Genomic DNA, 12,200 nt, shown 5'->3' on the forward strand with positions numbered 1-12,200 from the left:
AAAAACACCACGCAAAAACATCTTCTACTACATTCAGTTTTTCATCTGAAACTTTAAAGTCATTTAAATGTTTCCATTTTTCACCACTAGCAATTTTCAATAGAAAAGAGGGTTATTCAGACTTGATGGTAAAAGAAGATGAAAAAAGGCGGAAGATAAGTCAATACAATGCAGTATGAATGCACCAAAACTTTTATATGCCTGTCTTTTGCTGATAACGATGTTTTTCAGCTTTCAGACTAAAGCTGAAAAACAAGATGTTACATATTGAATTACTGCCAACAAATCCTATAAAAAGACCAAATACTTTGCCACTCCATTGGTTCCTACTCAAAGTTCCATTTTGTAATAAACAGGTGGGCCTTAAGTTTTTTAATAAAACTTTACTTCAACAGGGGTAAACAGTGCATTTGGACTATTTTCACTTGAGGAACTGATTAAAATCAACTAGTGTCCATGTTTGTAGTAATAAAGAGGCATGTCACCCAGTGCAATACTTTTTTAACAGCTCTGGAAGAACATCGAAGCTCTATGGTTCAGAGGAGTGAGAAGCATCAGGCGTAAATGTGATGTAGGACTCAAAAGAATAGAGAAGAAAGAGGTTTAAAGTGAAGGCAGAAAGGAGGAGTGGGACTGAGAGACCAGGAGAGGTGAGGTCATGTGTGGCCTCTGAACAAAAAAAAAAGGGAAGCGAGAAAGAGGCTGTTCTATTGGCTTTGCTCTCTGCTCTATTCTGTGCTGCTCTTTATTCTGCTCTGCTTTCAATGGAGCCACAGCGAGCTGCTCTCACTGTAGGAGGCCTCCCTCTCCTCAAGTGCATGTGTGCATCTGTGCTGACTTGAGCTTCCCTGCCCCAACAAGCACCTCTAGGAAACCAGCGTCACATATGTCCACTACGACACCACACACACCACACACAGCACACACAGCACACACAGCACATACAGACACACACAGCACATACAGACACACACAGCACACACAACACACACAGCACATACACACACACGATAGCCAGAGAGCAGCACAGTCCTGCTGTCGGCCTTAAGACAGCATCATTGAACTGGACCAGAAGGTTTTTGTTGATGGTGTGAGGATGCAGATTGAATGTGAGAATATAAAACAAAAATGATGGAGGTGAGAAGCCAAGAGCATAGGCGGGCTTCCAGTGACATTTTTATCTTCTTTTGACCTGCTAGCTCTGTTATTTTGCTCTCTGGCTGTCATCTGAGAACAGATAAACTACCTGTGTGCTGTGTAAAGTATAACTACAAGAAACAAATGGTGCTGAGTGAGCGATACGGTAGGGAAGACGGAGAGGAGGACAAAACAAGGAGATGCAGGCAACACAGTAAAAAAATGGGTTTTCTTACCTTAGTTTTGTCATCAACCACCCTGAGTCCATCGGCTGAAACCCACAGCACTGCTTTTACTGTCTTTTTCCCACTCTGGAAAGACAAAAACAGGCAAGACTAATTAATGTAAAGCTTTTTAGGCACGTGTTGAAGTTGCACAGTAAATGTACATGAACCATGTGGCTATTGGAACAGATGTTTTCCAAAGAAACAGTGTGATCAACAAGCTTGTAAGAAAGCATGTAAAGCCTCTTTCATTCCTATTCACGGTTAAGTAAAATGATGATTACATCCTTAGCAGATGAGGTAGTGGAGGGTTAAGATTGGAGAGGCGGGCAGAGGTAAAAACTGTGCCAGCTGGCACAAAGAAGCATTTCTCCAGAGGAGGGCACCAGGCAGCGCTAATAACACACTCAGCATGGGCCGCGCTAAAAATACACGGACAAAAAAGAAAAAAAAAAAAAAATCAAGGACTCTATGTGAGTGTGGAAGCGTGCATGTGAGTGTGTGTGAGTAAGGGAAATAGAAAGCCGGAGCTCTGCAGGAAATGGCTTTGAAACCCACAGCGAAGCAATAAGGAGCCCCGATTTTTGCATAATCCCATTGACAAGAAGAGAGAGGGAGCGAGAAGAGAGGTGAAGAATCTGAGAAAGATACAAGGGAAAAGAGTGGGGAGGGAGAGGAAAGCTAAATGAAGAGGTGGAACAGGGAATCAAAAGAAAAACTCTGCAACAAAGTTTGCCAGTTGAACAACTGCAGAGAAGTCTGATAAAGAAAGATGCTGATGTAGATGGAGGATGGAAAGAAGCAGAGGTGATGCAGCAGAGAATCAAGAGTGAAACACATGAAGGCAAATGGAGACGAGAATTAACGTGTGAAACAGTGAACCTGTGTGTGTTAAACTGGCTGTGATTCAGTTGATTTTACCAGGATTTCTCTCAGAGAGTTGTGAGGAAATACATTCCTTCTTGGAATGAAGATTCAAACCGTGTGTTGAAAGCATAAAATGCACCACTCTAGTTTTCATTTAATACACAACAGTCCAGTTTTATTCCATTTTTGTGAAGAAAAGTAAGTGCAGCGCTACAGATTTGGAGATTGTGAACGCACACTCCTGCTTTGTGCACTGCTGAGTGTGTGTCTGTGTCACTGTGTTCACACGCTCCCTGTCCGAGTCCAGCCTCCCAGGGGTCAAACTGAGTGAGTGTCGGTGTGTTTATTTGTGTGTGTTAGCCCAGATTTAAGACAGATAGAAAATCTGATGAGCAGACAGACAGATGTGGAATAAGACCCACTAGGGAGGCCGATTAAAGCGCTAAAGAAAAGAAAATAACAAGAAGAGAGAGGTGACTGCAGAGAATGAGCGTGTGTTCCTTTGGTCGATACCGGTGGTGCATGAGCTGTAGGAAACTGGGTCTGTAATGAGTTCCAGCGAAGTTTGTAGGTCCTTGGGGTGAGTGTTTGTAACTGCTTCTACACAGCAACATCTACCTCCAGCACTGCAGCACGGTATGTGTGTGGGATACTTACAACTTTCAGCTTCTTCACTGCCTCCTCGCATACATGCATCCCTCTCGACTCCTCCACCTCCACCAACCCCAGGTACTGCAGAGACAAGAAAGCAGAAGCATTGAAGGCCCAAACCAAACACTGTTTTCATGTTTTAACATTGCTCTTCATCTAACCTTCTCGCCAATGAGGCAGAATGAGCTGAACTATGTCAAAACAAAAGAACGAGGCAAAGTGATATAAAAGCGACCAAAGCCTCATTAGTCCGTATCAGTATTTCAGCAAGTGCTATGAAATTGACAGGCCCGTAGCTATTAGGCAGCCATACTGGATTTTATAGCCGTATGTTGGTGCTGATAATGAGGACAGGGGAGAGAGTGAGAGGAGGACTGGAGTCATTTATAGCCTCACATCCCCTTTTGTTGTCTCTCCAGTGCTGTGCTCTGTGGCGTACGGAGAGCCCACCGGGACACAATTAAAGCTCCCACCGCTCTGCTGGAGTCAGACGCCAAGTGACGAGGAGAGAAGACGGCGACTTGTCGGAGTTTCAAGGAGAGCGCCGACTTTTTAGAAGACAGATCTTTCAACTAATGCACCTGTTGTAAACAACACGCATCCAACTGTGGCAGTTTTCTATGTGAGGTTTGTTTTTCTTGGGAAATGATAGCAAAATTGCTCATTGTAGAGATATGTCATTATTATATCCACAGGAATGCAGAGGTAGAAAACAAACTGGGGTTGAATGATAGGGAGCCAATCAGGTCAGCATGAGAATCAGAAACTGCACCAGTCACGAAAGTAATGCCTTTAAAAGGTTCAATATCCAAAGAATCCCTACGATTAGCTATTAGCATAGTATCTGGTCAAAGCATGTCTTGCAGACCTGTTATACTTTCCACTCTCACTAGGTGCACGTGATGTACATTCATCATCTCCCAAAGACTGCAAGAGTCCATATACAGCCCAGAATGTGCGTGTATGCAGTGACAACAGTCCTGTGAATGCTCATATATACATAGAATACATAGATGTCAATCTAGTGTTCAAGCATGGACCAGAGACCTACCACCATTTCCTAGTATACTAGAAAAACCTATAACAGCAACAGCTATGAGTCTGTGGTATCCACTGCTGCAAGGAGCATGATCAAGGCTTAAGCCTACAGTCAGTCATGTTATAGTCTTTAATGTAATCTAAGATGTTTATTCCACACAGAAACATTTGCATCCTGGCCTTTAATGCAGAACTTTCTAAAAACCAATTCATGCTTTCTGCACCTGTGGCATAAAGTTCGCCATCAGCATCAGTCTGGAAATCTGTGAGTGGTCTGGCAAGTGCACCAGAAGTAATGTCAGTGGAGCTTAAAACAAAGATTTGTAAATAATAAGACTGTAGGAGGAGAGTCTCCATCATCCAACCTCTGCAACTCATCATTATTGAAGCTGTAATTGAAGTAGTCCCTGCAGTACTTCAGAGGTGCTTTGGGTTGTACATGCTTTCTACTGACAGCCCAAACACAGTAAATTGTCCAGAAATCCTGTGCTATGTCCGTTGACTGTGCTCAAAAATACCTCACTAATATTCACATAATCACAAGAACCCCAGTGTGTTTTTCTGTGTCCAACATGAGGGTGCAATAAGACCATCAGCATGTCAGACCAATACTTACTTACAGAAGTAAGAACAGAACCACATGTCTGCTGCCTGCTATCAAACTCTGCATCAGTCAGCCATGAATTAGCCCTGAGGGGCCCAAATGAGTTTATCATATTTCATCAGGTCTTCATATCATTTGTATGTCAAATCTTAATCTAGAATGAAAACAGTGACTACAGCTGTCAAATAATGTAGCAAGTGGAGTAAAAAGAAGAGATCAGTATGTTTCTCTGAACTGCTTTCACCTACTACTACAACACTGGCCAAATGGGAAACCCTCCTGTGAAGCCCAGGCACCTTTCAATTACAGTGCTTTGGAGTGCTTTGAAGTTAAAGCTACAGTAAACTCAACCTGTGTGCTTCTTTTAAGGAGAAATATTACATGTTCCTGACTGTTTATTGAATACTGCTAATTGTAAAGAGTGTTTTGGTGGAGACTGACATGAATGGAAAAGTCATCAATATACTGCAATCAAAGAATGCAAGTTTTAATATACTATCAGAGTAACCAGCTGGAATTACATAAAAGCCAATGCTACTAAAATACAGCAACATCTGGAATCATGGGGCTGTTCCTCTTATGCTGTGCAGCAGGCAGACATCAGGATTTCATACAAGCTACCACTACAAGTAGCTGCTGTTTCCAGCAGGGTCAGTGTTATCATAGCTAGTCAGCATGGTAGCTAGAGATGATTTGAAATATGGTGTGTGCACAAAACGTTTTGGAAAAGCAAACACACACAAATCCATCTCTAAAAATGATTTCAGTTCTTTCCAGAGGGTTGCTCCACTAGCAGTAAAAACTCCTCTACACCACAGTGTAGTGTCATACCTAGAGGGAATGAAGGCGTTGGGAGAAGGTACCAAGTTAAAAACACTAACAGACAAACTGGCAAACCTCCCAACTGGCCATTTGACTCCCAAACTCTCTGTTTTTCTAAAAAGCCATTTCTTCTTTCAGTACTGAGCTCAAGAAGCAAAGCTTTGGCTCCTGTCGTACAGTACAGCAGCTCCTGGAGTGGCATTAATAGTGCATGACTCATGAATACATTTACAAACTGAAACACAGAGAGAAGGCAGAGATGTGAAAAAGAAAAGACGGCCAAGGGAACAGGGAGGAAAAAAACAACACATAAAGTGACGCTACCACCTCTTGCTGTAAAGCTCTGAGCTCCACTTCACTGCCCATCCCACTGCTACCTCTGTGGACCATTACCATCAGCACCATTTTCCATTAGCCTGCCTCAGCTGCCTTTTCCTTCACTCTCGTCCCCCTTTGTTCTCATTCTGCCTTGTGCTTTTCCTTTTTCTTCTGGTTCCACCATTCAGTCTGCCGCCTTTCTTTCCTGTCGCCTCTCTTATCGAGTCCTATATCTCTCCCTCTCTCTCATTTCATATCTCACAATGTCTCTCGGTCCCCTCCGTGTGCCCTCATCCTTCACTCTGTCATTTCCTGTGGTCTCAGTAATCTATAACCCCACCTCATTGTCACTCCTCCCTCTCTGCCCTCCATCTCTTACTGTCTCTTCAACAAATCACTTCAGAGATGGGCACATAGCACATACTCAGACTATCAGCAGATTGGGTCATTAATAATGTTCTTGTTTGCATTAATTGCATGGAACCCTTTTGGCTGCAGAGCTAAAATATGAGTCTGTCTTTTGCTCATACGTACTTTGATTATCTAATAGTGGTTCTAAACATCAAAGGTCAAAGCTTTAAAACTCATAGTTTGGCTGTATTATGAATTACAAATCCTAAATTTACTGTTTATGAGATAAAGTCCATCACACTGCTACAATCAGTCCATTTACAGTCAACAGAATTCATGTTATGTTCACAACATGTTCATTTCTCTCTTTAACAGCTCACTCAATTCCCCAAAATCACTCTTCCTGTCCTTTTAAAGAAATACTTGCTGAGACTTAGATGACAAACTGATATTACTCTTGTAAACTCTTGTAAGCTAGGACAGCACATCATTAGCTTAGCATAAAGACTGGAAGCAATGGGAATAAGATACCTCTGTCCAAAGTTTTATCAAAAAGGCTTGGTGATGTTGTCACTTTTAAGTCCACCTAGTTGTTTTCCCTGCTTCCAGTTGGCCTGCTTGTACACTGATTAGCCACAACACTGAAGCCACCTTCCTAATATTGTGTAAACCCCTTATGTGCCACCAAAACTGTTGTGGGCATGGGATATCTGGGGGTGTCCTGTGGTGTCTGGCACTGGAACTTTAGCATCAGATCATGAGGTTGCAAGGTGGAGTCTCTTTTATCAGTCTTGTTGTAGTGCATCAGTGGAGGCTTGATAAAAGTGGGATCTGGATCTTGGGGTCTTTGTCATGTTCCGCGAGCCATTCCTAAGCAGTTTTTAGGATGTGGCAGGTTGCACTGTCATCTAGATAAGGCACTGGAGGGTGTCGTTGCCCTGTGGGGGTGTGTGCTTGGTCTGCAGCAACATTTACAAAGGTGGTAGGTGTCAAAGTGGCATCCACACAAAAGCGAGGAACCAAATCTTCCCAGCAGAACATTGTACTGCTACAAGTTGATCAACGACATTCACTACTCCTGTTAATGTCGTGGCTGATCAGTGTATTTACCTCCTGCCTCCAGTTCTCTCATTCAGCATGCAGATAAGCCAGTGGTATCTAACATGCAATCTACTTCTTGGCAAGAAAGCAGATAAACATATGTACACAAATATTAAACTATTCCTTTAAGAAGAGCAAAAACAAACATTATTAACATACGGCATATGCAAAACATGACCTAAATAATTAAAAGATGTTTTGAACATTAAATCACATGTAAATTAAAACAGTGTTGTGCTGCTATTTTGTTATGCAACAGACCTACATGTACAGTATAAATAGAGCAGCAGATAGCCTTGTCTAGAGGCAGATTCTGGATTTCCTCTTCTGTAATGTTCAAGGATGAAATGCTGATAAATCTGGGGCACTTGCTATTGTTCAGTCTGTGCACAGTGCTGACATAAGCTATGATAAATATGCCTTGGTATCCACTCAAAAAACTTTGATTTACGCTTTGTGTGTGGCCCTAAGGTTTATTTTTATTAATATACACAGAACATAGTTTAAAGTTCCTCCTTGAAAATACAAACAGCAACATAAAGGATCTTGTGTAAATAAATATGAAATGAATCATCCTTAGATTACAGAAATAGCTCCTGTAGATGCTCACCCGAACAGGAAAGTTGCATTTGCCCTTGCGTACAGCCTCCTCGTCTGCCTGCCACTGATGCGGTCTGCTGGCCTCTGGCACATAGGTGGGCTTCTTCCTCCTCAGGCTCTGACGAAGCTTGTTCATCTCCGGGGTCACGTGCTCCCTGGTACTGTGGAAACACAAACAATGCTGGTTTCTATGTGTAGTACAGCCTAGACGGACAAATATTATCTCTGCACTTTGATATTCAACACTGAAAAAGCGACACAGTGTCATCACAACCATCTGTCTCATTTTAAGAAACACATAAAACAACAATAAAACAATAAAAATAGCATTCATGTCTTCTTAATTCAATAGAAAAGCTCATTACAAGCTATTTAAATGCAGCGGTGCCAAACTATAATTTAAAGAAATAACACTTGAGAGCTTTGCAAAGGGATTATGAGTGAAGAGGGATGGATTTCATTGATGAGCTCAAGCTCATTATGCAGTAATCATCCCTAACAAGGCAGTCGCTACATTAGTGCCATAAACACTTTCCGCCGTGATGTTGCATTGATTCTCTATCCAGACACAGACTGAACAAATCACACAGGTAGAACATTAATGAGCACAAAGCATGGGGAGCACTTTCATCTCTCCAAGAAACATCCAGAGCGCTGAGCGCATGCTGATGAGCACAGACACGTGTGCACACTTCAATCCTTCTCTGAACAATCCTCTCTAATTAGACCATTCAGCCTGCTGGCTTGTTTAGCGATGCTAATTTCCCAGCATAATGAAACATGACGCCATCAAAACATGACCTGCTTAAAAATAATAATTACTGTTTTCATTCCTCCAAAATCACATTCCTCTCTCAACAGAAGATCTGGAGCACAATAAAAACATCTCCTCAACACTGAATTGAGTGCATCATCAGACGCTTCATTATCAAAGATTCAAATCTGACTTTATTGTCCCTCTCTCCTGTTGTCTTTTGTCCTCAATCGCTCCACTAGTCCCTTTTTTCTATATGAGACATTTCAGGAGTCTGATCTAATAAGAGATGCAGCTTCAGCTCTTAAATCTGCGACATTAAAGCAGTAAAGACACCAAGCAAAATCCCTGTGAATGCAGCGAGATCAAGAAAAAGTGTTAGGAAATAAAATAACTGTGGAGGGATATAAGAAACATTTGTCTCTGTCCCTCTCTGCGTTTATTCCTCCATATCTCTTGGGTTAATCAGAATACACAGCAAGCTTGTATTATTTTCTTACCATCTGGCAGCTCCATAAACCGGCATTCTGGCTTTTACAGGGTGTGAAATCACACAAATGTTAAACTGAAGACATGTAATGTCCATGAGTAAAGCAGAGATCCATATACCGAAGGAAAGAAAACTTCTCTCTGCTCTGCCACACACAGGTCAGGGTTTACATGCACATTTATACATAAACAGACACATCACTTCTCATAATCACTGCTATGTTGCTGGTAATGGTGCCAAAGGCTGGTGTGCCGGAAGTGTGTGCAATTAGACGTTCACACACACACATTCAGACGTGTGTGTAATGTGCAGTATTCAAAAGCAACAGCTCAAGTGGCTTTACTCATTCCTGGCATGTGAGGCATGCATCCTCTGCCAAGAGCAGGCACACACACACACACACACACACACACACACACACACACACACACACACACACATTAAAAACACACCCACAAACCCCTCTGCAGCTCAGTGTGCACACATGTCGAGGCTTGTGCCAGTCATTTCCAGGCAGAGCGCCAGGTGACTGGCACCTGGCAGGCACCAGCACTGCTGTAGCAGGTGTGAACGTGTGTGTGTGTGTGTGTGTGTGTGATGGGGTAAACTGGTGCATAATGCCCCACAAGGGAGGAAAAAGGGAGAGTTACGGGGGGAAAGGAGGTGCTGGGTAGGGAATACAGGATGCCCTGTAACTGCCCTCATATGGTTTGGGACAGAGGGAGAGGAGGGGGAGGAGGAGAGAACGAATAGGACTGGCGTCTGATGTCAGGCCACTGGGGAGACACAGAAATGAACTGAGGGTACTGGGACAAGTAAAAAAAAAAATCAACGGGAAAAGGAAGAAATGAAGGACTGAGGTGAGAACATAAGCGCTGCAACACACCAAATTATCCTGTTCATCATCCATCAGTCATCTGCTTCTAATAAAATGGAAATGAGTGGGAGGTGTGTGAGCGGTTTCACACAGTTTAACAGGCCAGCAGATAGACAGAATAAAAACATCACACTGTAGAATCACCCAACTCAGACAAGCCATTTGACATCGTTTTATTAGATACATCTAATTACCTCTGATTAAATGTATCCAGAGCACAGACTTCTCTGTTTTAATTTAGACCTCTTTCTGTACTAAAGGTTGACACTTCGATTAAAATTGAATCTAATCAAAGAATTTCTATTTTTAATTCAGCAATGTTAAATTTTCAGAGAATCTAACACATATGATAACTGATTTATAGAACATAATGTCAATGATGTGATGGTGCAGGCATTGTTTAGTCTGAGTGTAATCGTTGTATATCTTTAGTGACATACTGGAACAAATGAAGACAAAAAGAAAAGAAGTGGAAGAATTTTTAAAAAATGAGGTGAGAAAATAAATTTGTAACTCAGCCAATTATCCATTAGTTCTTCCACAGTGGAGATATAGAAGGTCAAGGGGTTTGAAGCAAAGTTTAGCAGATATGATGAGGACAAACTAACAAGAATATCTTTAAAACTGGAAAAAAAATACAGCTTTTACAGATTAGGACTAATGTATTGATTAGTAAACATCTGGAAGAATGTGAGCAGCATCAATATAAATTGGGTATTAAAGTCCAATATCTTGGGAAATCTGCTCTGTCGCAGATTGAGTTACATGAAATCGATTCAGTTAGCATAGACTAGCACAAAGAGCAGAAACAGGGAGGGTAAAGCCAATCTGGCTTTGCCCAAGGGTAAAAAAATCTGCCTACCAGCACCTCTACTCACTATGTAGCACACTACATCTTGTTTGCTAAACCACACAAGTGTAAAAATGACAATGATCCATAAGGGGGATGACTTGCAGGATGATTTCTTGACCCTGAGCAGCTGCCAGACAAGAGGCGGAGAGTCCAGGGGGACTTTGTCAAGCCAAGAAATATCCAGGGCATCATGCCATTTAACTTTTTTTGATTTAGATTTTTTTTTAATTACTTTGTGTACTAATTAAACAAATGAGATAATGAGATATAGCCTAACGTGGCAATTAATGGAGGTTCCACAAGGTGGGTTTTGTTGAAGACCTCCTTTAACCCTGTAAGATATATATATATATATATATATATATATATATATATATATATATATACACATATACATATATATGTGTGTGTGCAAAATTTTTTATTTTTAAAACTAAAAAATACATTATATTTCTATATAATTTATTTTTTATTTCTTTTGCTCATTATATATATATACATATACACACACACACAAACACACACACACACACACACACACACACACACACATATATATATATAATAGTAAATAATGCCAAAAAAACGAAAACTGACGTATTTTTGCAACGGTGGGTTTTACAGTGTTAATGAAAATCTGTTTTTTATGCTGTGAGAGTGAAAAACACAGATTTATGCTTCCAGGGTTTCATACATACAGAGCAAGCATAAATCATCAGTTTGAACATATGATGAACATACATGGCTGCATTACTTCAATATTACAGCTTGACATAGAGTAGTGCAGAATAGATTTACAGTATCTGAGCAGAGTCGTAAGAACTGTGTAGCGCTTTCTGCTTCCGTGAATATACAAAGGTCCCTATGGGTCTGTGTGACGGAGATTTCGGCATCTCCTTAAGTCAGCACAGGCCTTTCTGCGCACATCGGGGCAGCTCAGACTGGTAAGTAAATGCATGACTAATAGTGTGCATGAGCAGCAGTAGCGTACATGAGCAGAATACAGAAATACGACCTACTGCATGTACGCAACATGTTGTCCATTTACATATCCACACTGGAGTATAATTAAAGCTTAAGTTAGCTGCTGTGCTCGAGCTGCAGCCAGTGGGGAGAAGTGGGTAAAGAACGAGGCAGGGACTTCACTGATCCCTACATATGAGAGGAAACAACAGTGCAGAGTTACATCTAAACCATTGTAAGCCAGAAAGGGATTATTTTCATCTGAGAAAAAATGTTGTAACTATTCCATTTTGATACACAGAGATGAGTTTTAATCAATGACCTGAGGGAGACTTCAGCTTGGCTAGCTGTTTCCTCCTGCTTACAGTCTCTATTCTAACTAACTTGCTGCTGACTTTAACTTTATATCCAGATGTGGACTCAGCCACCAAATGTCCTACTATAATTTCTTTAGAACTGAGAATTACGTTGTAAATAGTGGAAGACATTTGCTTTCATTTATTGTTCTGAGTCACAGAGATCAAAAACATGCGTCTTCATACGCAGTCCA

The 12,200-nt window shown here is 41.4% G+C and overlaps 1 protein-coding gene across 4 annotated transcripts in view; it reads right to left on the reverse strand.

Moving 5' to 3' along the window:
• The window catches only part of numbl (NUMB like endocytic adaptor protein), a 75,955-nt gene that overhangs the window by 12,659 nt on the left and 51,096 nt on the right, over positions 1-12,200 (reverse strand). For 2 of the 4 annotated variants that reach the window (XM_023266395.3, XM_023266393.3), the window contains exons 2-4: positions 7,724-7,874; positions 2,886-2,960; positions 1,374-1,448 (exon numbers count right to left, since the gene is read on the reverse strand). In XM_023266395.3, coding sequence (XP_023122163.2) covers positions 1,374-1,448; positions 2,886-2,960; positions 7,724-7,849 — 276 coding nt within the window. In that variant the 5' untranslated portion in view covers positions 7,850-7,874. Of the gene's footprint in view, positions 1-1,373; positions 1,449-2,885; positions 2,961-7,723; positions 7,875-8,967; positions 9,085-12,200 lie in introns of those variants that run through there. The other 2 variants (XM_035946493.2, XM_035946494.2) reach the window with 2 other exon arrangements.

The sequence above is a fragment of the Amphiprion ocellaris genome, chromosome 7 (assembly GCF_022539595.1).
Source record: "Amphiprion ocellaris isolate individual 3 ecotype Okinawa chromosome 7, ASM2253959v1, whole genome shotgun sequence".
NCBI lineage: Eukaryota > Metazoa > Chordata > Actinopteri > Pomacentridae > Amphiprion > Amphiprion ocellaris.